Source organism: Bombyx mandarina, chromosome 17 (genome assembly GCF_030267445.1).
Source record: "Bombyx mandarina strain Sakado chromosome 17, ASM3026744v2".
NCBI classification, from domain to species: Eukaryota; Metazoa; Arthropoda; class Insecta; order Lepidoptera; family Bombycidae; genus Bombyx; species Bombyx mandarina.
This window is the reverse complement of record NC_143223.1, coordinates 2,318,905-2,344,799: the sequence shown is the minus strand read 5'-3', so window position 1 is coordinate 2,344,799 and position 25,895 is coordinate 2,318,905. Positions and strand designations below refer to the sequence as shown.

The 25,895-nt window shown below is 35.3% G+C and overlaps 4 protein-coding genes and 1 long non-coding RNA gene across 5 annotated transcripts; 4 read left to right on the top strand and 1 right to left on the bottom strand.

The window, feature by feature from the left end:
- Window positions 1-837: 837 nt before the first annotated feature.
- On the top strand, window positions 838-6,972 carry LOC149501082 (uncharacterized). Its single transcript, XM_089734444.1, has 3 exons — window positions 838-1,234; window positions 1,873-2,085; window positions 6,405-6,972. Exons 1-3 carry the CDS (start codon window positions 1,142-1,144, stop codon window positions 6,666-6,668), a joined length of 570 nt encoding a protein of 189 aa, XP_089590570.1. The 5' UTR covers window positions 838-1,141; the 3' UTR covers window positions 6,669-6,972.
- On the top strand, window positions 3,087-5,703 carry LOC149501083 (uncharacterized). Its single transcript, XR_016324474.1, has 2 exons — window positions 3,087-3,339; window positions 3,521-5,703. It is a non-coding gene; the product is annotated as an uncharacterized LOC149501083 (long non-coding RNA).
- Window positions 6,973-7,842: 870 nt separating the features above from the next.
- LOC114241342 (uncharacterized) lies at window positions 7,843-8,558 on the top strand. Its single transcript, XM_028172150.2, has 2 exons — window positions 7,843-8,037; window positions 8,105-8,558. The coding sequence occupies exons 1-2, from the start codon at window positions 8,012-8,014 to the stop codon at window positions 8,487-8,489; spliced, it is 411 nt and encodes a 136-aa protein (XP_028027951.2). The 5' UTR covers window positions 7,843-8,011; the 3' UTR covers window positions 8,490-8,558.
- Window positions 8,559-9,863: 1,305 nt separating this feature from the next.
- On the bottom strand, window positions 9,864-11,134 carry LOC114241324 (histone H3.3A). Its single transcript, XM_028172128.2, has 3 exons — window positions 10,976-11,134; window positions 10,556-10,843; window positions 9,864-10,410 (listed from the first exon to the last, which is right to left on the bottom strand). Exons 2-3 carry the CDS (start codon window positions 10,835-10,837, stop codon window positions 10,282-10,284), a joined length of 411 nt encoding a protein of 136 aa, XP_028027929.1. The 5' UTR covers window positions 10,838-10,843; window positions 10,976-11,134; the 3' UTR covers window positions 9,864-10,281.
- A 1,444-nt stretch (window positions 11,135-12,578) lies between these two features.
- unk (RING finger protein unk) lies at window positions 12,579-24,710 on the top strand. The gene is made up of 5 exons (XM_028172193.2): window positions 12,579-12,898; window positions 12,982-13,191; window positions 14,590-14,858; window positions 15,598-15,698; window positions 15,788-24,710. The coding sequence occupies exons 1-5, from the start codon at window positions 12,840-12,842 to the stop codon at window positions 16,958-16,960; spliced, it is 1,812 nt and encodes a 603-aa protein (XP_028027994.2). The 5' UTR covers window positions 12,579-12,839; the 3' UTR covers window positions 16,961-24,710.
- Window positions 24,711-25,895: the final 1,185 nt, after the last annotated feature.

Here is a 25,895-nt window from a genome sequence, read left to right as displayed (position 1 = left end):
AGTAGTAGTTACGCAAATTATGATTATCGAGAATTTGATTTTTATTACACGACGTTATTCCTTCCTTGTGGAAATCGTTGATGAACATGAGTCAAGTATGTATTTCATTAGAAAAACTATTGCCTCGCTGTGGGATTGGACAACCGTCACATTGAATCGAGGTTATTGAGGCCGTTTTCAAATTACAGCACAAGAGCGCATTATGCGGCATAATGCTCAACTAAGCTTTAAGTACATACAGGTAGTTTTCCAATTACAGAGCATAATGCGACTCAGTGACGCACAATGCCGAATTATGCTGAAGCTTAGTTGAGCATTATGCCGCATAATGCCCTCTTGTGCTGTAATTTGAAAACGGCCTCAGTATTGTTCAGCTGCTTCGCGGTCTCCGCTGTACTTACAAGTGATTCGAATATTAAATACATTTATTTAGTTTTAGTATGGTGTGGTTTGCCTGTTGCATTGTCACCTTTGATTTTACAAAAACTGCCCGCCCCACCCACGAAGTCGGAGCTGACGGTCGCGAGTTTTCAAAATATAAATCCCTAATGCATTTAGGAATTTTCGCTCGAGAAGAAATAATTGACCAAATTTGTACCTGGCTCCCTAATATGTGAAACGTACATTATTAAGTGTATTATCTATGGACAAATACCAACCATCTTCAACTAGGTATTGCGCAAAAAATTAAAAATGATTTAAATGTAAACAAAGCCTCTTTTAAAAATTAAATAGATAAGCTTTGCTTACCTAATTCTCTAAAAATAGAGAAAAATTGGATAAGGAACACTCAGAGAGGAAAAAGCAACGTATTATATCAATAAAAAATAAATAAATAAAAGATAAAAATGAAATAAATCCTCTTTATGTTGCGTATAATGACATTAAAAAATTGCGAATCCGGTAAATCCGTTTCCGTTTCTAGTTCTAAATTTAATTATTTTGTTCTTAATCACTGGTCACCTGTAGGCATAGTAATTAATTTAGTTTAATATGCATATAATGTCTGCGTAGTGTATTTATTTAGGAGTTCTGTTTACTATACTGCTGCTCCCTTTATACTGTGAACAAAGTGTGCATAAATATAGTAAAAAATTTAATTCATTTTGTCAAATCATACAGAAAAAAACGAATTTCACAAATGGATGATTCTATCGAACGTGTTATAGAAAATATTAAGCTCCAAGAGCAAGACAACGACGCTAAATTAAAAGAAAAGCGGGAATGTAAGCATAGATTAACAATTTATTTTGAAAGAAATTGATTTACAGAGTAGCTTTAGACGTCCGCTATCATAATACCTCCTAAATAGAATTCATTAGATGACTGAAAGTTTGGATGTAGTCGACATTTGTTTTATATTTATTTTGTATTATTTATAGTGTATCGTCTATTATGTATAGTATTAATGTATTATTTATATATATTATATTCATCAAAAAGTTCCTGATACCACATTAATTAATAAATCATCATTCACTTGAAACCAATAAAAAATCGTAATGCTACACTAATAATTCTAAAAATAAGATTTTACAGACTAATAAACCTAAATTACACATTAGCAGTAAAGGGCAAATCCCTACAATCAAAACGACCCACGCTTAATTCATGATGTAACTTTTTAAAACGTTTTTTTGGTGTCCATCACATTAATGTCCGTTGGCAAGCGCAGCGTTCTTTTATAATATTAGAAAAAAAAAACATTGCTACTCATTATCCGGTGACTCCATTATTCGTCTCTTGCATTACCTACAGGAAGATATAGGGTGATGTATTTGTAGGCCGTGCTATTTTTATCACTTTGGTTTGGAGACAATTGTTTTCATAATTCATTATCTGTGAATATTTTGATGTTAATCAATAAATTGTATTAATTCAGTCGAATCCAAGTTAATACTGTTGAAACGGAGTATTCGAGAGGTCACGTCGCAGATATCTAAACTGGACCAAGATATCCCACAATTAACAAACTCTACAGGTAAACTACAATTAGAAGTCGAGCAAGCCCGGATTCAGCGAGATGCTCTAACGCAGTTGCTAAATGATTCTAAGAACGAATTGAAAGAATTTAGGATTAAAACTGTGAGTGAATTCATATTTTTATTGTTTACTAAAAATTTATTTACCGCTGTCGAAGTACCGGATTTTCACCACTATTCAAGGACGGTAGGTATGCCAGGGAAGCAACCAGGTCCCTGTCTACTGTAAATAATAGATACCGAAAGCCTCCATTAAGAAAATTCAGCCAATAATTTTACATAGCATATGAAACTGGGAAGCGCTTTGAGTTTGAGTATAGCGCTCTCAAGATCAACTCTCTCAATTACGGGTTTTACAATGTACTCTTGTTATTTTCTTAAAATGAAAAGGAAAATATATTCGTGACTTTCACTTTTATCTAGATAATGGGAAGAATTACATAGAAAAAGGCAACATTAATAAATAAAACGTCACTAACAGCAGGCGTACGGCGTGGAACGCTCTAGACCTTAGTAGGAATAAAATAGTAGAATTACACGAGAAGCTCTCAGTCTCCTGAGCCGCCAAACTCTCGTTCGAGTGCGTTCTAGAACGGTAGCGTGGGGAGTATAAAATACGCAATAAGCTGCCCACTGAGTTTCTCGGCGGATCTTCTCAGTGGATCTCGATTTCGATCCGGTGGTAGATTCTATGAAGCGCTGCTCTTACTAGGGCTAATGTTAGCAAATCATCTTAGGTTGAAACCTTGGGCTCATCTACCCGTCCGGGCGTAGCTGGAATAGCCCCTTATGCATCGAGCGCGGCAACACAACCCCGATTCGACACACGGATTTCCGAAGGAATCAAATTAAAAACACACCAGCACTCCTCATGTTTAATATTTTGTAAAATTTACTACCAGCATGGATGGGCTCATAACTTAAAAAAAGTAATAGTTAATCTACTTAATCTTTTTAAAAAATAGCATTGATGTTTGAATTTGTTGAAGTTGGAAACTATCCATGACAGAAACGACTTTATAGCTGACATTGAAATTTAGTTTACAATTAACTACAACATAGTCCATAGAAACGGTTTTTAAGTCACATTTGTTTTATTAATGGGGTTGGCCGGTTAAAGCTTTTCTCAGATGTCGCCAGCGTAGCTTGTTCCCTTGTCACAGAGAGCCGCCATTTTGTGTGTTTTGCGTTCGTGATATTTCGGCATTTTGTGACTTTGATACGGTTCTTATTACTTTCTAAGTAGTGCTAAACAGTTTTACAACATGTATTCCAACTGGATAGTTAAAGAATTAAAGGAGGAGTTGAGAAAACGTGGTGCATCTTTACGAGGAAAAAAAGGGGATTTTGTCGAAAGGTACAATGTTGATGTTTTATTTTAATTTAGAAAACTTCTCTCAAACTGTTTCCGGTAGCTATTATAATAATAATATTAAATTGTGTACCTTAGGAACTTTATTCCTTGTAGCATGTGCAAAAAGAATTGCTCATATTACACACATTACCTACCAACTAATGTATTATTTTACTTTTTTCAGATTAGAGCTATATGACCAAAATTTTAATTTTGAAACAAAATGAAAAAATTGCTCTAGCAAAATATGCTAATATATATGATTTGCTAGTGGAGCCATGTGGCATTTTCATTAGCCAAGAGCGCCCATATCTTGCTGCATCTCCTGATGGTGTGTTGGGCGAAGAAACTATAATTGAAGTGAAATGTCCATACGCTCGCAGAAAACATGAAATAAATATAACAACGGTGCCTTACTTAGAACAATGTAACGGGATATTGTCTCTAAAAAAACCTGCCCATATTATTATCACATCCAAGGGCAGTTATACTGCTCAGGCAAAACATACTGCAACTTGGTCATTTACACCTACAAGGACAGCAAAGTGATTTATGTTGAAAAAGACAATAATTTTATAAATAATATGTTAAATAAATTAGATATCTTTTATGGAAATATTTTCAAAGAAGCATTGTATGAGAAATATCTGTATTATAACTATACACACTTGTCAAAATAAAAAATCAGGAATATTTTTAATTATTTTTATTGACAATTCCTTCTCTAAAATTACATAATATTACACATATGAAATTAATCGTTCTATGTGAACTCTCTGACTAGCTAATTTTTTATTTATCTTTAACTAAACACCTGGGATTAGTGATTTACCTTTTAAAAAAGATGGGATATTTATACTAATTCCTTTAGAGGCAAACATATCCTGTACATTAAAACCTCTGTCTGCCATAATACTATCTCCAGAATCACAAATCTGCAGCAGCTTACTTCGTTCTACTATCTGTCGATCACTTGCAGAACCAGCGTAGCCGTTTGAAACATATGATAATAATCCCCCTGGTGAAGCTCCTACCAAAAATTTCAGGGTATTTTTATGTTTATAAGAACTAAATGACGCTTTTTGAGCATCAGGTTGACTAGGCTTCTGTATGCCTATTTCAGTCCCATCTATAATCACCCTTGTGGAGGAATAATGTGTTCTAAAACAATTAGGCATATAATAATTTACTAAGCTGCGGCTAGGCCAAATGTCAATTAGGCTCTAGATATCACTGACAAAATTTATCCATGTTACAACAAAATTAGACACTTCAGTGTTGTGTTTCTTCTAAGCTTAATTAGTAACATTAAAAATTGATCTTTTATTGATATGCCGACCACTCTACTCCAGCGATACCTTATATAATTTGACATTGGCAAAAGTGTGATTAAAACAAATGAAAACTTAGATGCTGTTTCCAACCCGGTGTAGTATTGCACTATCTCATCGTCTGCAAGTAATAGCTCTGTAGAGAACAATCTTAATATATTGGATGTTTGATTTCCAATAGTAATATGATGCCTTGTAATTGTTTCATCTATACTAGAGTTATTATTTTCTATTAGAATTTCTTGAGAGACATTTGAATCAAAATGCACATTGCTGTGTTCTTCATGGGGTACTATATCTTCACAGTATTGGGAAGTGTTGGGCAGGCTAAAAAGCTGTTTTTTAAGGTTACGAGTTTGTAACCTTTGTTCTCTACTTTTTGTTTCTTCAGAAACTGGTTTCATATTCCATGAAAATATAGATGGCACAGCACCTTTCTTCAGATATTTATGTTAATGTTTGACACCTACAACACAAAAAAAAACATTTAAATATACTATCACAAGGAAACCTGACCATAGTTTCAAAATATTTGTTATTACAATGGATGCAGCGATTTAGATAGAACTTTCAATAGTAACAGCTGATAATGAACAACATCTCAAGAGGAATGTGTTTCCTTCAGTCTGATTTTGTGTTTGTTAAAAGGTTCCTTACAGCATAAATCTACTTGCAAAATATGTTAGCAACTAATAGTGTGCCTAACTATATTATTATTGGATTTTTTTAATAAGAGAAAAAAGATGTGTGCTAAACCTAGTCATGCATTATAAATATTTGACAGAAAGAAGCATACCTGTGTATTTACTAATGTTTTCATAGTCAGATTCCACAAAGTGTTTACGACATAACCTCGAACTTTTTGTGGGAGTACTTTTTTCGCGTTAAATGGCCTTTAACCACAGTCTTCCAATTATCTTGTCCTTCGGGAATTGATGTACTCCAATTTCTGAGCATATTGGCACAAAAAAACGCGTCATTGTGCTTAAAATAATTTTGAATCAAAAATTTCAATACAAATATTGAATGTTATGGGAACAATGCACACCAGCGCCACTTTGACAGTTGCCAACCCCATTAAAACAGATGACACGCCTTTAAATTTGAACTCGCGACTATTCCAACAATCTACGCGGGCTCACGACAGACCCTATCACTAGCACTTAATATTACAATTATGAGTAGGAGAGGTACGTAGAAATTCGGAATGAGGATAGCATTGACCGGATGATGAGTAATAGATATGGGTACGTAATGGTTGAATGGCAAACCCGAAATCCTTGTGTATTATCTCTATAGACCCTCATCATCATGAGATCCTTTTGCCGCAATACTCATTGAAGTAAGAGTATTTTTTTATTAATGCACCGCTTAGTTAACTAGGGTATGTTTTGGCAATTGCTCTTGTATTATGCGGTCTTTGCGACCAAGAACAGTAATAGCCGGCAAAATGAAGTTTAAATCAAAGAGTAATGGAAAGTAAAATTAAAAATTTATTCATTGCGCAATGAGAGTATAGATAAATTTGTTTGACAATATTTAAAACTTTTTTTTTGCTAAGTCTCGATCGTTCTCTTCTATCCATCTACTTTCCACATGACACGTGCCGAAATAGAGTTCTGTACAGCTGTAACATTATTGAAATTGATTGAATTATAATAATATTTCGCGAAGTGTGTACACTTTCTACTGAACAGCTCTTAATTACTCTGCGATTTGTATTTCACAAAAACACAGGAGAAAGGAATATCAACGGTTTGGAATCTACGAGCATCGCTGTGTAACTCAGTTAAAGAAATAACTGACAAATGCGATGTGCAGACCTTACTGTTGAACAATTTGAAAACCGACCTACATTCTCGACCGATGCCGATAAGTACAAATAAATTGACCTTGAATACGGAAAAATTAGAAATAGCCACAGAGAAACTGAACAGAGCATTAAAAGAAAGAGATTATTTATTGAGAGAACCTGAGATCGGGGACGAATATATTCGGTAAGAGTTTTTAACTGTAGTGTAGTAGTCTGTAGCTCCGGAAACCTTTCCAACTGTATTATTTAAAAAATTGCGAAACCAATGAGGTCACATGGGGTATCGGCTCAAAAATGTTAATACTATTTAGATTAAATTTTACACGGCGCATTAAAATTAATTTAAATGAATGCCTTCTAACTTAGGCACATGTGAATTTTTTTGCTTAATACATAATTAAACACTAGATTATTTCCTTTAATATAAAATAATTATGAATGTTAAGTTCCAAACGAGTCTCCCATTTTATCAATATACCTAGCGGAGTTAAAAAAAAAAAAATTTTTTATTGCCCTTGTAGGCAGACGAGCATACGGCCCACCTGATGGTGAGTGGTTACCGTCGCCCATGGACTTCAGCAATGCCAGGGGCAGAGCCAAGCCGCTGCCTACCGAAATATGTTAATAGCATCAGTTTAAAACGACACAAACGCTCTTTCCACGCCAAAAAGGCGCCATGTCGTCGAATTGCAGAGAACTGTTTGCTTTTCAAGATGTTTTCGCTCTTTTCTTCATAAAAATTTAGTTGTGTACGATTGAACTAAATATGATTGAATTGGAAATTTATTTCATTATTAGACACTGTGTGGTTAATTAGTTTTTTTTTTATATTTTCAGCATTAAAAATGCTTTAAGATATTCTGAAACAAAAATCACTAGCATTTTAGAAAAAAAATGTATTCTTTAGATTCTCATACTTATCTGTCAAGGTAAGAGCTTTGTATTACTAACATGATTTTGGGACACGAAATTGAATAATAGTCTATAGAATAGTCTTGAATATCAATTACTTCTAAGCAGCTTCTTCATATCTTAAATTTCGTGTACAATGTGATGAGGTCATAATATTAATTAATTCAATATATAATAAATGCGGTAGGCAGCGGCTTGGCTCTGCCCCTGGCATTGCTGAAGTCCATGGGCGACGGTAACCACTCACCATCAGGTGGGCCGTATGCTCGTCTGCCTACAAGGGCAATAAAAAAAATATATTTTCACTAAGGGAAACATATTTATGACACAAAGTTTGCACACACACTTTTTACTGGATTCATGAAGCGAACAAAGGAAAGCAGCAAAGTAGGACGTACCGCACCTATTATGTAGGATGTCAATGTCAACTGTCATTTGGTGTTGACTTGTTATGTCATTGCAATTGCTTTGAATTTGTCAGATTGACCAAAAAACTTAGTAATTTGTAAAATAATTTAGTCAAATGCAAAACCTACAATCTAGATTCGATACTGTGAATTGTGAAACTATAAACTTTTCAAACGAATCAAAATAGTATTAAGCATAAAAGTAGGAAAAAATGTTGAGAAATCTAAATTATTTAAGGTGACCATTTAATCCACAGCTTAATATTGTATAATAATGCTAAATATTAACAAGTTTATGTTTACAGGCATTGTTTTCGTGTTAGCGGAATTAGATTTAAAAGCAGCAATGTTGAAATTAACGAAAATGAACCGGTAAAATTTTCAACGAGCAGAGCTGCCTCTAGAGGTCCCGTTCCTTTAATCAGCAAAATAAATGATGATATGCCTTGGTACCAACCGTACGTAGTCATCGGAAGCGTTGCAATCTTCATGTTATATTTTTGTGTTTTGAGGGAAGAAAGTGACATTGACCGGGAATTCGACAAAACACTTTATGATAGGATTAAAGGGTTAGAAAAAGAACAACTCCTCCAATCATACAGATACAATAAAGAACATGGTAAAAGTGTTATTGAAATCGAAGAGAGATTGCTGGAAATTGAGAAGGCAGAGAAGGAACTACAGCTTTGAGTATAATATCAATAGATTTGTTTTATAGATGTTTAAAAGTATCATTAAAGAAAGTTAATTTATTTACTATGACAGTGTTATTTTATAACCATCCTCAGAAGTCCTCTGCTGAACATATTCTCATCCTTGGATTTTCAAAGTGACAAGGCTAATCTTGTTGATTTTGTAAGATTAATAAGTTAGCTACACTTAATTACTCCTCTAAAAATAAAAATAAATATGAATGAAGGAAGTCAAAATTCACAGTATCAAGTGCACTAAAAGTTGAAAGATTGTGTTTAGGACATCTGAGGAAAAGCTAATCTACAAGTTAAACTTATACATAATTTTGTGTATTTATTATTTGGTGTGCTTATATTATTAGTGAACGATGTTAATTTACAAATGCCACTATCTAGCAACATTTTTTTCTAATGAAGTACATATGGATCACATTCACAAATGACTTCCACAATGAAGGAATAACATGGTTTAATAAATTAAATGAATCAAAATTTTAATTTCGTAAATAATATTTTTTTTACAATTGCTATAGTCCTCAAATCTCAAAGTGGTTCATATTGTGATGTCATGGGCTCTGCAAACCACTTAACACCAGATGTGAATTCACTCTTTCACTTGTCTAAGTAATAAATTTATACTTTAAGTTTCAACATATACTTATAATAATATATTAAATACACAAAAAAAGAAACTAATCTGTCACACATTTGTCTGTGTTAATAGAACCCATGGCCGCAAGTAGTTTTAATAAAACAAAATCAGAAAATGGAATTCCAGTCGCCTGTTGTGAATAAAATGTTTGATAATTTCATTATTAAAATTTGCATTTGGTTGTTTTCATTGAAAACAATCCCATGCATTATTGTTTCCGTTTTTGCCCATATTTCCAAATCCATTTTGGAAATTCCATGCTGTAGTGTAGCTAACTACAAACTTAACTTGCCATTTTTATGTATTTTTTTACTCTTCTGTACTTTGTTTGAGACATACTATTAGAGAAATACATAAATAGGAGTGGACAATCCAACAAATGAAACAACCTAAATGATAATCCAGCTTTATCAGAAAATCCCTCACCTATGATTTGCCCTACTGGATATACATATCAGTGGGGTATAACCATAATCACTATTACAGATAAGAAGTGGTTTTTTTTAAGAATCGTATAGAAGGACATGCTAAGTAATTAACACTTGAAACTTTAAGCTTATCTCATGGTGAGCAGCAGCCATATGTATATTTCTAATTAATAGATTCAGGTAATGACTTAGTGTCAAGTGAGTAGTGAACTCATCTGGCCCTCGTAGCTAATAAAAAATGTAAACCACCTGCTTGACAAAACTGAAACTGACAAAAATATTAAAAAAGCCGTTAAGTCTAAATTAGATTTATTTAACACCAAATACTCAATTACACATTATGAATCAGTTCAAACACAGATTACTCACACACATGTGTGGCTTGGAAATATTACCTAATAACTACTGCTAGACACAACTTACAAAGTCATTTAACACAGATCAGGCATCCATGGGCTTTTTCTGTGACTAATGAACCTTACACAATATTACATGACCATATCTTGGTTTAGCAAGAAGTCCAATTACAGAATTTTGATGAAATACATCATTCTCATACTTCATTGCAGCATACCATTATTAGAATGAAAAAAATCAGTTCTGCCTCCTTACGATGTAATGGATATTATAATATTTAAGGTTAATTTAATATAAGTGAGACATAAAAAAGTTACAGAATTACATCTAATCAAAATTACAATTAAACTAATTTAAGCACGTTCACCACGGATTCGTCGAGCAAGTTGAATATCCTTCGGCATGATGGTTACACGTTTGGCGTGAATAGCACACAAGTTGGTGTCTTCGAACAAGCCAACGAGATAAGCCTCGCTTGCCTCCTGAAAGGTTCCATAACAATGTTAGCATTTAGGTTCAATTTAATAATAAATTTTTCTGTCGCTTTTAGATCGACAAGGTCTTATGGGTCAGAATATCAATTATGCAAAAACTATGCACATGTTGAAATACATTAATCATAGGTACCTGGAGAGCTCCGATGGCGGCAGACTGGAAACGCAAATCAGTTTTGAAATCCTGAGCGATTTCTCTCACAAGACGCTGGAAAGGCAGCTTACGGATAAGCAACTCAGTAGACTTCTGATAACGACGAATTTCACGAAGAGCCACTGTACCAGGGCGATAACGATGTGGCTTCTTGACTCCACCAGTGCTCGGCGCTGATTTTCGCGCCGCTTTTGTAGCAAGTTGTTTACGCGGAGCTTTACCTCCAGTAGATTTACGGGCTGTTTGTTTAGTACGAGCCATTGTTTACTGAAATAAAATTTTACACAATACATATCGACATGACTTAGTTTGGCAAACAATAAATATCAATAAAATTTTCTACGGTGAAGTTAACACAACAAATTATATCTCCTTAAAGCTATTAGTAAATCTACACACCTTTTTTAATGTTTTTCACAAGTTAAGCTACTAATTTTCTAATATTTTAGAATTTATTGACCAATTTCACAACAACGATCATATGCTCAAAATGGCGTCGGAGAGAATGGCGGGTGAAACTGACGCCAAGCTCTTGTGAACTGATTGGCTCTCAGAGGTTCATTTCAACGTTTACCATTGGTTACTATACTCAGCTATTTGATTGGTGTTTTGCGTTCGTCTTTCTTGAATGCTATTGGTTATGCACTTTTTAGTGTGATTTATTTTGATTTATATTTCGATTTTTTGAGGAGAGGCATAGAAGTCTCTTACATATGTTACGAAAAAATATGATATCACACATACAATTCCGCGACAAATCACTATGCAATTACTGACGTCCTAAAGCGATGGTAACCGCTCATCCTCAGATGGACCATATGCTCGTCTAGGTTGAAAGGAAAAATCTATACAGAAATTACTTTATTTCCAACCTACCAAATATCAGTATCCATACACCACTCTTCCCATCTAAATGGTAAATTCGTAAACATGTATTATTACATCACATTTTTAAAATGAGTTTATCGTCTGTTTGTACCACTGATGAAGAAAAAGTTGAATTCATTTTAAAAATGAACTGGTTTAAATTTGAATCTGAAGTCGTCGTGGCCTAAAGGATAAGACGTCTGGTGCATTCGTATGTAGCGATGCACCGGTGTTCGAATCCCGCAGACGGGTACCAATTTTTCTAATGAAATACGTACTTACTAAATGTTCACGATTGACTTCCACGGTGAAGGAATAACATCGTGTAATAAAAAATCAAACCCGCAAAATTATAATTTGCGTAATTACTGGTGGTAGGACGTCTTGTGAGTCCGCACGGGTAGGTACCACCACCCCGTCTATTTCTGCCGTGAAGCAGTAATGCGTTTCGGTTTGAAGGGTGGGGTAGCCGTTGTAACTATACTGAGACCTTAGAACTTATATCTCAAGGTGGGTGGCGCATTTACATTGTAGATGTCTATGGGTTCCAGTAACCACTTAACACCAGGTGGGCTGTGAGCTCGTCCACCCATCTAAGCAATAAAAAAAAAAAGAAGATATCTCCCAATTCAATTAACAAAAAATTATGTTATTTATTGTAATTACTTACAATTGTTAATGGGTAAGTAATTTGTTGGACTCTTTTGAACAGAACATAAATAAAGTAACATAAATAAATTTCACTTATGTGACCGAGTTATAAATAGTTTATAACATAGCCTATAACCAGTTTTTATCCCTTTCCCAATCGGCAGGACAGGATCTTCGATTGTCCGCCTGCCTGTCGTCAACACTTTAAGCTATAAAGGTCACAATAAGGCAAGATGAAAACTACATAGTCCTCATCCCAACAAATTATAGATAATAGTTACAAGTATAGCATTATAAATAATAGCTACAAGTGGTAGGGAACCCAAATGGGTTAGGAGAATGGGCACTCGTATTATTCTAATGAAAAGCACCAAACTAATATAATCTAAAGCGTAAAAAGGAATGCAACTTTCCAAATATTTTATCTCAAGATGCATGTGGCAAAATATTGAAGATAGAAAGAAACAAACAGAAAACACAACAGTCGATGTGACATTTCTGCTGTCACGAATGTTATTTGATAGGTTTTTTTTCAAAACCCATGAAAATAAAAGTTTTTAATGTTTTGGACTTTCGTTATTTTTGTTTAAATGGATCGCATAACTTATTTTCATCCATTTATAAAAGTAAATTCTTATAAAAATAGCTGTTTAAGATTAGTTCGGAAAAGTGATTGAATTTAATTGGTTGGCGGTAAGCGTACCCTGCGCGACGCGAAAGGCGCAGTAATACCTAGTTTTCCAAAATGCCGTCGGAATCCAAGCCTTTGTTAACAGCCCAAACCGAAAAACCGAATCATTACAAGTAACGAACCATTTAGTTTACAAAATTTGAAGTAAACGTGATGTGATGTCGGTGAACATTAAATTGGAGTTGTTGAATTACAGATATCTAAAAGAATTCCGAGTGGAGCAGTGTCCATCTTTTCTCCAACATAAATGTACACAACACAGGCCGTTTACGTGTTTTCATTGGCATTTTAATAATCAAAGGAGACGCAGACCTGTTAGAAAAAGAGACGGGACCTTCAACTATAGCGCGGACAATTACTGTACGAAGTACAACGAGACGTCGGGCGTTTGCGAAGACGGAGACGAGTGAGTACTTTAACACGCTTTGTTTACCTAAACATTTTGTAGAAAACATAATATACTTGTTTTTCGTAACCCTAATACATTTAAAAAGCTTCTGTTCGATGTTCTGATGTATACAAAAATCACAAAACATCTAAAAAAGTTGTTTATTTTGACAAAACAAAATTTACTGTAGTGCTCGAGTTTGGTATTTTAATAAAATAATGTTTAATTTATTTCATTTTGTAATTTCACTTGTCATTTTTCACAAGAACAATACTATAAGTATCAGAGGATTGTGTATCACAGAAGTAATTAAAATTAAATGATAAAGTTTTGAAATTGATATGTTTAACTTTTTCGTGTGTAATGAATATAATTTATATCTAGTGTTTGGAAAGAAGCCCTTAATTGTAACATAATTTAGAAATTAAAGTGCTCAACTTTTTCATTTTCTTTGAATGTGGCTCTTTGTTTGAAAAAAAAAATAAGTCAACAGATTCATTTAATGGTTGTATTACCTAATAATTCATCCAATTCAATCATATAATGTGTCATAGTGTTTACACATTTTGTCCATAAATTAATGTTTGTTAGACACTAAGAAAACTGTGCTGTTTGATCACAGATGCTTGTAGATGTTTTAACAAAAAGTTTTAAGTACATATGTTGCTGAAATTAATACCAATGGCTTACATCGTGCAAATATTCACGTAATGAACAGGTTTGTTTGCTATGTATGTATTTAAACTTTATTTATTATCTATCAATAAAAATATATATTATATATCAGTCTCAGTGACTTCTTTATAGGTATAAAAAAAAAAAGTTTACCAAAGCGTATTCTTAAAATTTTCACATGCTGCCATTGGTATTGTGGTAATTGACATCCAAGCTATACAGCCAGTCTAAATAAGTCATCTCACATGTGAAAGTGATGATAAACTTAGGCAATTTGCAAAGCATTAGGCAAAAGCAAAAATACACCATGGTCTACTGCTAAAATACGTTTTCAAATATTACTTGAATCAGCCTGTGTTGTTGGGCTCAGGAAACACCGAGGAGAGGAGTTCATTCTTAGTATATGGCAAAAGGATCTATTGAAATGTTGTACAGAAGCAGAAGTTTCAGGTAGTAGGGATTAATCTCTGCTTTGGTGTTGAGTGTTGGGATGATCAAAAGGCTGTGATGGGTTCGTTTTAAAAGATTCTGAGAGTATACCACGTTTTTTAGTTGAATCATATCAACAATAGTGCTGTAAGATTATTATTATTATCTTTTGTTAATTTCATAGTCGAGCAATTAAAATTTACATTACATGTTAAACACAAATATTTCTTGAACGAATACAATGCGAAGAGAAGAAAATTGTGAGATTTATCATAATTGTATATATATCATTAACAAATGTGCACGCATCAGGTGTCCGTTCCTGCATCGCACGGCGGGCGACACGGAGCGACGATATCACTTGCGCTACTACAAAACTTGCATGTGCGTACATGACACGGACACGCGCGGCCTCTGCACCAAGAACGGGGCGCATTGCGCGTTCGCACACGGCGCGCCCGACCTGCGCCCCCCCGTGCTGGACGTGCGCGAGCTGCACGCACTTGACGCGGACGACGACGCCGCGCCCAACGCCCTCGACCGAGAGCGGAACCTCATCAACGAAGACCCCAAGTGGCAAGGTACTGTCTGCAACAGCATAGACGTCTAATGCTGGGTATAGGCCTTCCCCGAGCCTCGTCACAACGACCGGTCCTGCGCAGCCTACATCCAGCGGGTACCCGCGAATTTTGACAGGTCTGGCTACCTCGTGGGAGACCTACCCACGCTACGTCTTCCAGTATGCGATCGCCACTCGATATCTTTTCGGTCCCAAACTCCATGTCTTCTATGAGCTCAATGTGCCCTGCCCACTGCCACTTCAATGTCGCAATTCTTTGGGCTATGTTATGTTATTATGGTTACCATGGTTTTCCTGCAAATCTCTTCATTCCTGATTTGATCTGGGCATAGCCCTCTCCATTTCTCTTTGGGTGACCTTGAACTTTCTGATAAGGCGACAACATTATACAAGATTAAAAATATATTAGACTAGCGACCCGCCCTCGCTTCGCTTCGGAAACATTGAAATACAAATGAAACCAAAATAAAAAAATATAAAAAAAATAAAAAAAGTAGCCTATGTTCATCAGGGACAATGTCGGCTTCCAATGGAAAAAGAATTTTTCAAATCGGTCCAGTAGTTTCGGAGCCTATTCGAAACAAACAAACAAACAAATCTTTCCTCTTTATAATATTATTAGTATTAGTATTAGTATTAGTATTAGTATTAGTATTAGTATTAGTATTAGTATTAGTATAAGTATAGATATAGATTAAATAGATGTTTTAACTGAAATTAACAAGCTTACTTGTTCACAGATACAAATTATGTCCTGTCATCATATAAAACGGAACCATGTAAAAGACCTCCTAGGCTTTGTAGACAAGGGTATGCATGCCCTCAGTATCATAATAGTAAAGTGAGTGATAAGGATTTGTTAATTGAAATTATAAATAAATATTTGAAATACAACAAGTATAAAACATAATAAATTCTATTAATTTGCAGGATAAACGTAGGTCTCCTAGAAAGTATAAATATCGCAGCACACCGTGCCCGAACGTGAAGCATGGTGAGGAGTGGGGCGAGCCCAGCAATTGTGAAGCCGGTGACACTTGTGGGTACTGTCATACGCGGACGGAGCAGCAGTTCCATCCAGAAATCTATAAATCCACAAAATGCAACGACGTTCAGCAGGCGGGATACTGTCCACGAGGCTTGTTCTGCGCCTTTGCGCACGTTGAGCCCGAAGAACCTGGCGGCCGCGAGCCCGGCCCCGGCGACTGCGGAACCAGTCTCGCGGACTTGCTGTCCTCCGCGTTGCCCGACAAGAAAGATCGCTCTACAACCCCTTCCGGTCCTCTCACAAATGGCGCCGGTGACGGATCTGAATGCGCGTCCACGTCCAGCGGGGGATCTGGTCCGCAGGCTGCGCGTGCTCGGCCTCTGCCTTTCGATACCGCCGTGCTGCAGGAGGTGGTCGGCTGTGCACTTGACGATCTGCACCTCGATGACCCCATCAATCTTGTCGCGGCTCTGGACCGCGATCTCTCGGACGGCGAGGGCGCGCTCGCGGGCTCCGCTCCCGTCAACATTCCGTCGGCGCGACCCGCCCTGCGCGGGTTCAGTCCCCCGGGCGGCTCACCGCTGCCGGCTTTCCTGCGATACGGACCCGACGCGTTCGGTCTCAAGGCTGGCAGCTTCGGCGCGTTCGAGGGCGGCGGCTGCGAGGTGTCGCGGCTGCGCGAGGAGGTGGCGGCGGCGCGGGCGGCGGTGGCGCGGTGGGACGAGCGCGTGGCGCAGGCGCGGGCGGCGTGCGAGGCGTGGCAGCGCGAGGCGGAGGACGCGGCGCGCAAGGCGGCGGTGGCGGAGCGGCAGCGCGACGAGGCGCTGGCACACGCGCTGGCGCTGCGGCGCGAGCTGGACGCGCTGGCGCCGCGCCGGGACCCGCGGGCGCTGTCGCTGCCAGCGCTCAAGGCGCTGCAGTCGCGCGCGCGGGCGGACCTCGAGGAGATCGAGAAGGCGTTGTACCTGGAGACGGCCACCAAGTGCATGGGCTGCGAGGAGCAGCCCCGCAGCGTCACGCTGGCGCCGTGCAACCACTACGTGCTGTGCGACAAGTGCGCGGGCACCACGGACCACTGCCCCTACTGCCAGACCCCGGTGCAGAGACACCAATAGCGTCGGCGCCGCCTCGTTCCGGTTGCTGTTTGAAATACTGCTCTTCGAGTGCCACTTGGACCGTACGTTAATATTCACCATTGTTGAAGGTAAATCATAGAGAATAATATCTCATGGAAAAATATCGATCGCGAGGTCATTGACATTCGTCTTCTGTTACAGTATCGAACAAAACACTTAACAGAAATGCGTTGCGTCAAGGTTTTCTCGCTGCTTAAAGAGCTTGCATTATTCATTTGGAAGGGACAGGAGCTTATGCTCCTGCATTGTGTTTGCATTTATTAATACTGATACGAAAATATATACTTAACAATACAATAAGAATTTAAGATCTGCCGCTATTGACCAATATTAAAATGACAAAATAATAATAAATATACCACTTGGACACTTTTAAATTTGATGAAAAAGTAGATGTAAGTTAACAACAAACTTATTCTGAAGAATAAAAAGAACAAAAGCTATTTCAGTAGAAACTTATATTTTGTGGTAATCTGTCTTGTGAATCACGAACTAGTTTTGGAGCTATTTTCTGCATATGTATGAGAGGTCTATTAAACGACCAAAAACCATGAAAGATGTATTGGCAACATTGTTAAAAAATACAACATAATTTATATTAAAGTAAGAAACCTTGGAAATCTGTAACCACGGTCTTATTTCATATTTGGAATTTAATGAAGTTGAAAGTCAAATTCCTTTTTTAATCAATATCCAAGGAATTTTGTCATTAAAAAAAGATATGCATAAATAGACTAGGGTTAAGGAATGGAAAAGCAATAATAAGAAAAACGTCGTGCGTATAACCAGCGCATTACATATTTTAGGAACTTGTAATCGTGATTTTGAACTGAAAATATAAAATATAATTATAATTCAATTAGCATTTACAGCAATCGTGTATTCATTGACATTGCTGTAGTACCTTTAGTGTACTTCTTAAGCTATTACTGTGTTAGGGCGAGGCACACATTCGGTGTGTATATAAATCACTCATCCACATCCCGTCATAAGGCTGTGTGTACATGTTCAGACTGACACACTATATTGAATTTTTTTTATTTTAAAAAAGGGCAGTAGTGCGTTGGATTGTGCACGTTAAAGGTTTCAGTATCTAGGGTAGGGTAGGTAAAGTGTTCAATATATATACTATCAAACTAAACTATTATTTGATCGCTTACTCTAAACAGCTTGTCCTCAAATAAATACTCCGGTGAGCATTTGGCTTGTCTTAACGACATATAGTCATACATGTGTGTCTCGTGTAGCTCTAGCTTCAATAATATTGAATTGAAAAAAATTTATATTTTGTATATCATATTATTTATACATTAATATCGATCAATGTCTGTACGATTGTTGTAATGCAGAAATATAGTGTTGCACATTTTTAATAATTTTATAAACACATAATAATGTTGGCATATTTAACATAGACTTTAAAATAATGCAGTTTATAGTCTTACACATATATATATTAATTATATACTACGCCCCTTCTCGCTGAGTATATGTTTAGATTGTAGTTTTCTGTAGCGATTTGGGTTTAGTTCGCACAAAGCCTCGTGTAGTTATAAAAACATAAAGAATTGTTTTTTTTTTGCTCGGAGTGAAGAATAGCTCTTGCAGGTCAATCAAAATTAAGAAAGAATTATATGCAATTTACTATGTATATGTATGTAGTTGATAGAGGGCTTACTGGACTTTACTAAAGTAGGACGGTACACTAAATTAGTGTATTTATTTTTTGCGCCATAATCCTGAAAATTCATTCACTAAAAGGACCAATAAACGAAACGAATATAAAGTAACATTTTAATAATAATAATCATAGAAAGATAACGCATATTTAATCTGTTTGAAATAAATAGTTTTTGTCTATGGTTCGTACACGCTTGGAGCTTCCAATAATTATTAAATGGTATTTAAACAGTAGTCAAGGTTGGTTTCTCACAAAAAATTTTTATTTTTTTTTATTGTTAAATTATCGCCGTATACAATTTTGCGATCGTTGGTAATTTCTCGCAGTTATAGTAAAAATGTTTCAGTAGGTGTTTGTCGCATTTCCACAGATTATATCTTATGAACGTTGATAATCTTTATGACTTGGCTATTGAAAGTTTGTATACTGTTTTAAATGAAAAGAGTAACTAGACTGTATTCGATTAAATGCATTTTTATATTAACGTTTTCATGTGAATGTAGAATCTTGATAAGAGTTCAAACGTTGGAAGAGTAGTTGTCAAATTAAAAAATCTGATTTCTGTGGTTGAGATAAGATTCATTTTCCTTTAAATATTTAAAAAAAAAAAAATTTGTTTTGCCTTTTGTAAATTTTAGATAGAAATGATGGGTTTTTCGTTTCAATGAGCCGTAGGAGATCGTTATATGTGGATGTTAGTAATTTAAATACGGCACGTAAATGTTCATAGCGCTTTGAGTTTCTTTTTTTTTTTGTCCATGACTCGGCTTTTTGTCTTTAGCCAATATACGAGACCTAAAAATACTGTGATCCTTTACAGAGATTTCATCTCATCTCACAATACTGTTTTAAGATACCAAGGAATTTCACTGTCTCCGTAGCTGAGAAGGTATTCCATTTTTTTTTCAAAAGTCAAAAGGAACGTTGTTTTTTTTAAGTAGTCGTGATACTCTGTGGATCATTGAACGAGTTATTATTTTCGTTATTGTGTTGTCATGGTAACAAAACCCCAGGCATGGTGAAGGCGATGTGGTAGTGTATAGTCGACAAGTGTACTCGCAAATGTAATCTGTAGCGTTTGAGGCAAAAGGATTTGTTGGAGTTGGTCATTTTTGTCTTAAAAAAAGTTCTAATGTTTTTTATAAGAAAATTCACAACACAAAATTTTTGTATTGAAATCTTTTTATTTTATACGAACATAATCTGATTAGACGCTGTATTTTTGTTAAGGCTATTTATATTCATCTATCTATGTATTTCAGATAATTATATTGAAGTGAAGTGTTACAAGTATTTTATTATTATTATTTTTTGTAACTTTAAATATTTAATGATAGTGACAAAACAAAATTTGTATTAGCGTTTAAAAAGAATATAGATTTAAGTAGTATTTTTTCAAATTTTAATCGACTTTGGGAATTCAGAACGAAAGCGACTAATAACGTTATAAAACTGAATAATATTTTTTATCTACCATAAATCGGATGTGTTTTTGCAATAATAAACGGTTACGAATTGAATTTAAATAAATTAAAAGTATGTTTTTTTTGTATGTATGTATATTTTATAGATATTTTTTTGTATGTATATAATAAGTATGTACTTCAATTGTCCTCGACGGTTATTAAACTTATTCTTTTGTCAAATTCTCTCATGTTATCAATGTCTTAATCGCGGAGAGGTGGTGTTTTCAATTGAATTGCTTTTTTTTAAATAGGTCGTTTTCGTTCCGTATTCCTAAAGTTGGGTATAGATAATATCGTAATATTAAACATATGTTATTTAAGTAAGTATGTAGTGGCATATGTCGCAATATCGTAACTGAAGCAATACGCGCCCGTTTGCCTTTTGATATTTTGTGTACGTCTACTTTCAGATTATAATAAAACCCTGTTTTTGGGTAATCGATGTAATGATGCGTTAGTTACATTTGTTAATGTTTTGACGATGAGCAGTCTAGTTGACGTAATGTTAGAGCCCACTTACAAAATAACGGTAGGGTAACTAACACTATAATTGACCAATTGTTTGGTGTTCGCATTTAGAATTCAGAAACTATAGGATATTTTGATTTTTTATTAAAATTTACGTGACAACCCTATCGGGTATCCGTTGATATCTGCTACGAAAACTCCGTAGGTATATCCTTTACATTTAATAATATCCAAATTAAAAAAGCTTTTTATACGCATAGAAAGAAGCTTGGTGCGAGCTTTTTAAACATTCTCGATAGCGTAAAAGTTAACTCGAAATTTGTATGCAGTTGGAATAGCGCCCCTAGCGGCAAATGGAGGAACTCTATCCAACTGCATACAGATTCGAGTTAACTTTTACGCTATCGAGAACGTTAAAAAAACTCGCACTATGCACACAGGATAATAAAAAAACGAACAATTTAAAGTCTGTAATAATTGATATTTTAGTGGCAATTACAGTGTAGTTCACCCATTACCAAGTACAAAATAGTATATAGCGCTCTTATATTAAATTTTTAATATTGTGTATTATTCCCTCAACACGCATTTTGCGGACTTTTAGTATCCTATTGTGTTTATTAACACTCGCTAATGTGGTACGTGTTGTAACTTTTATACGTATCTAAGGTTATCGTGGTTAATAGTAACAGAAAAAACAAATTACGGATGGCCTACAGCAACGCACGTATTGTTCGGAGGTGGGGGTCTTTGAAAGAGCTTGCATGTTACGAAGACCGACCGTAACATAGTTATATATAAACTAAGAGCTTTGCACTGATTTATGGTTACAATGGAAATTATTTACTTTTTTTTTTTATTGCCTTTATAGGCAGACGAGCATACGGCCCACCTGATGGTGAGTGGTTACCGTCGCCCATGGGCTTCAGCAATGCCAAGGGCAGAGCCAAGCCGCTGCCTACCGCTAATAAATAAATATCAGCAATGGTCCCAGAGTCTACACTACTATTCCGTTTGTTTACAAAATAACTGAACTACATATTTGCGATAAAGTGGCGACATCTGTAGCGTACCTCCGGAATTAATGCGTGATAAAAGAAACAATGAGAAGTCAATCGCACTCGCGCGCTCGCGATTCATTATTGAGTCAGCGTCACACACGTAACGTCCCGATACTTACCTAAATCATGATGTACTAAAATGACTGAGTGTTGAAATTCAAAGTTAAATTAAAAACTGTTAATGTGCGAGGGATGCACCGAGATTGAACGAAGGGTTTTTTTAAAAGAGAGATATTTATATTTATGTAAGCAGTACATATGAAAAAAATGAAGCTTTTAAAATTGAAAGATAAAATTTTAATACGACCCAATATGAGGTTAAGACGTTTAAAATAATCTCGTTGGGTTCCCGAAACAGAATGAAAACTTATTACCTCATAATTATAATTATTAATATATATATATTGGATATTGACATCTTCGTGGAGTATCGAAATGTGTTTGAATAGTTTTTTATATTGATGGCGTAATGCAAAATGTACTGTGTGGCCATAGGTCGTAGTGGTTGTAGCTTGCTAGCGTTTTTCAAATTTAGACGTGTATTAGAGATCATATTTATTTTTATATACTTAGATTTATATATCACATGGAGAGACTCATCAAATCCTATATCGACTTTATGTACCTGCTTCTTTATTCTAAATGTAAACAGAACAAAACGTTTATAAAATTATATATTTATTAATAAATACGTGACCGTTAGATTTTAATTACCAAAAATAAATTAATAGGGAATGTATTGTTTTAAATTGTCAATGTGTAATCAGAATTTATTATAATCGTTTGATAGTAAAAAAATCACATTTTATTCTCTATTATTAATAAATAAATAGATACGATTTTAAATTTTACATAAATTCTACCTTTATGCATAATCAAGAACACGAATGTATTCGCTAAACATTTTTTATTTTTGGTAATAATAAGTTATGGAGCACATAAAAAAAACATTTTCAATTTTAAATAATTGTCATAGTTTTATATAATATCAGAACGTTCACAAAAAGAGAAAGGATTAGAGTTGTTATCATCTGCTGCGTTTTCAGGAAAGTCTAATTCATGACTAATTAGGTAATGTAAAAAATACGTTTTTTATAAAATTAACTAATTACTGATATACGTTAAACACGTAACTACCAAACCACTTTTGAGTCAGTGTACACAGCCGTATCGTCTGATTTGTGATGAAACTACCTTAGTTTTGAGCAAAAATAATCATAGTGTGCTTAGTCCGAGTTTTTTTAACGTTCTCGACAGCGTAAAAGTTAACTCCAGTTTGTATGGACTTGGATAGGGTACCTACGTTTGCCGCTAGGGGCGCTGTTCCAACTGCATACAAATTTGAGTTAAATTTTACGTTAAAAAACTCGCACTAAACACACAGTTCGAAAGTATCTTAACTGCCTATTATTTTGGATATTTTTGTGATGCTTGCCGCGGTATTGTTCAAACGGAATTTCTCTTGATGAGGAGGTTGTTCCTGAAATGGTCCATACGGAGGGGTTTAGTAAAGACCAGTGTGCTTAGTGCAAGTTTTTTAACGTTCTCGATAGCGTAAAAGTTAACTCATATTTGTATGGAATGGAATCGTTTGCGTACGTTCGCCGCTAGGGGCGCTGTTCCAACTGCATACAAAATTGGCTTAACTTTTACGCTATCGAGGACGCTAAACTCGCACTAAGCACACCGGTCGCGCGTCTTCACGTGTCGAGTGTAGCCACCGGATTAAATTCAACAGAACACACTACATTATTATATATATTGTTATTGATGTTAATAAGTCTTAATTATTGTTTGAACGATATTTTGTTGCAATTGAAAATGATCACGATTTTTTTATTATTTCTGTAGGATTGTTTTAGATAATAATCCATTATTCAATAATACATATAATGCAGTATTTCTGTAGCTTATGACTTCTTTGAGATAAAATTAGAACAGTTCTAAATGAAGTTGGTACGTAGGTACAATTAACGTTTTTTTGAACATACTGTTTAGTACAAGAGCCACTGACCCAAAATTAATTTATATATTTTTTTTATAAAATACTCGTGTTGTCTTAAATAGGAATTTGATCTCACGACTTCAAACAGTTTTGGATGTGTCACCGCTTTGTTAGTAGGCTCTGGTACTAAATGATATCAGTAATTCGTATCGACAATGTTGGCGTACAAGTCAGTCACGATGATTGACCATATAATAATAAAATCACAATAAGGATACTGCACACTTAAAAATAACACTATTATTTAGTATGTCTTTAAACTGAATGGAGATGGGTTTTTTTACTAGAAAAATCTAGAAAACAGATATCCATATGATGTTAATTGTTTTTGCATTTTATATGCTGCACTGTCACTATGTTTTCGTTATAAGTTTTACTATAATTTAAATATGACTGATTGTTTTTTTTTTATTATATGATATTAATATGAATGTTTTAATCACAGATAAGATCAGTCATAGGTTTTTTTTCATAGAAATTAAAATAGTTTCGATACGAGCTGCATTTGAATTTGCGGAAAGAAATGTTTAATATTCATTTAAAATTATTAAGAAATTTTTACATGAATATTTATTAGAGATTGCATTTTTATTAGGACCAATTTTTGTTCGAATTTCTTTGTGGTAAACATAATAATAATAACATTTTAATTACTACATAATTGTAATGTTTTTTTCTTCTTGTATTATTATTTTTTATTTAATCACTAGTTAGGTAGTTTCAACAAATTCTTTTCAAATTTTTATCGTAGTAAATTAGTAATAAAATTTCTTTGTAGTAGAAAACAAATTAAAATGTGCGTTAAACATGTATGACTCATAGAAACTTTATGAATTAAGTTTTTTCTTTAATAATCGCCTTTTTTAATATTTTTACTAGTTGTACCAAAATATACATTCAGCTTTTACATAATCTAACATAAGATCATAATTATTTAGAATTTTGTAACCATAATACTTTTCAAATCCATGTGATAAGGTGTTTTTGACAAATGGAAAGATTATAACATAGATAGGTAGGGTTAATAAATTTTTAATTCCATTCATTATTTATTAGTGTTTTATTACCCAGTAACTATAAGGACTATGGTGGAAGTGAGACTGCTATAGTGGATGCACTGGGACTGCTGCATTGAATAGATTGAGACTACTGTAGTGGAACTCCGATATTGGTGTGGTAAGACACCATTAGTGGTAGCTGGGAGAGTGTAGGAGGGTGGGACAATACCTAGTCAGGTCATAAATTCTGTCACATGTTTAATGTAAAATAATTGAAACAAGTTTATTCATTATTCATATACCAAAATGAACTTAACAAAACATAGATTCTTATGACACTAAAGTTTATTCAAAATGACCTCCGTGATTTTGAATACAGGCCTTCAATCTGCGCGGCCAGTCGTCTATCGCAGCACGAACGAGGTCCATGTCAATATCGGCGGCTGCCTTAATCAAGGATGTCTTGAGTGACTCCAAATTGGGATGAGGCTTTGAGCACGCCTTTTCCTCCAAGTGTTGCCATATCTTGTAATCTAACGGATTCAAATCTGGACTGGAGGAGGCCAGTCTTCGTGCCGGATGAAGTCGATTTCACGCGCCGCCAGCCAGTCTTGTGTGTTCTTCGCTCTATGAGCTGGCGCCGAATCTTGTTGGAATACCCAGTGCCTGTTATTGAACATGGTATGAGAAACAGGTTCCACAAGGTTCGTCAGGACTGTATTTTGATACACAACTGCATTCGTTTTTACACCTTTCTCACAAAAATGTACCTCTGTTAAGCCCCAATAAGAAACTCGCAACCATACCAGGAGCGAGGATGGAAAGTGACCTCGTTGGACACGCGGATACGTTTGCTCGCTTCTTCACTATCGTGTGCGTACACCTTATCATTTTGTTTGTTGTAGCTCTCTTCTACGGTAAAAAATTTTTCATCCGAAAAAAGAATTTCCCGATATTTTTTTCCCGCGTACCGCATCAACAAAGCGCGGCATCTCTTCAGTCTCAGGTCCATTAGACGAGCATTCAAACGATGTCCTGTTTTTCTTCGATATGCCCGAAGCCCTAAGTCTTCATTTAACACCCTTTTCACCGTGGTTCTGCTTAACCCCATCTGAAGATCCAACAGTTTCTGCTTACCTTTGGGATTTCTTTGAATTCGCGCCTTCACAGCTTTTATCACTGCTGGAGTCCTAACAGACCGAGGGCGACCACTTCTTGACCTGTCATCTACACTA

What these genes read in the sequence shown, in the direction of transcription:
- unk (XM_028172193.2), top strand. Translation starts at nt 12,840, where the DNA reads ATGCCGTCGGAATCCAAGCCTTTGTTAACAGCCCAAACCGAAAAACCG. An exon ending in GAAAAACCGAATCATTACAA is followed by an intron (nt 12,899 to 12,981) that starts GTAACGAACCAT and finishes GTTGAATTACAG; the next exon opens with ATATCTAAAAGAATTCCGAG. An exon ending in CTCAGTATCATAATAGTAAA is followed by an intron (nt 15,699 to 15,787) that starts GTGAGTGATAAG and finishes ATTAATTTGCAG; the next exon opens with GATAAACGTAGGTCTCCTAG.
- LOC114241342 (XM_028172150.2), top strand. Translation starts at nt 8,012, where the DNA reads ATGTTGAGAAATCTAAATTATTTAAG. An exon ending in AGAAATCTAAATTATTTAAG is followed by an intron (nt 8,038 to 8,104) that starts GTGACCATTTAA and finishes TTATGTTTACAG; the next exon opens with GCATTGTTTTCGTGTTAGCG.
- LOC114241324 (XM_028172128.2), bottom strand. Translation starts at nt 10,837, where the DNA reads ATGGCTCGTACTAAACAAACAGCCCGTAAATCTACTGGAGGTAAAGCT. An exon ending in CCGCCATCGGAGCTCTCCAG is followed by an intron (nt 10,411 to 10,555) that starts GTACCTATGATT and finishes GGAACCTTTCAG; the next exon opens with GAGGCAAGCGAGGCTTATCT.
- LOC149501082 (XM_089734444.1), top strand. Translation starts at nt 1,142, where the DNA reads ATGGATGATTCTATCGAACGTGTTATAGAAAATATTAAGCTCCAAGAG. An exon ending in AAAAGCGGGAATGTAAGCAT is followed by an intron (nt 1,235 to 1,872) that starts AGATTAACAATT and finishes TCAATAAATTGT; the next exon opens with ATTAATTCAGTCGAATCCAA. An exon ending in AAGAATTTAGGATTAAAACT is followed by an intron (nt 2,086 to 6,404) that starts GTGAGTGAATTC and finishes ACAAAAACACAG; the next exon opens with GAGAAAGGAATATCAACGGT.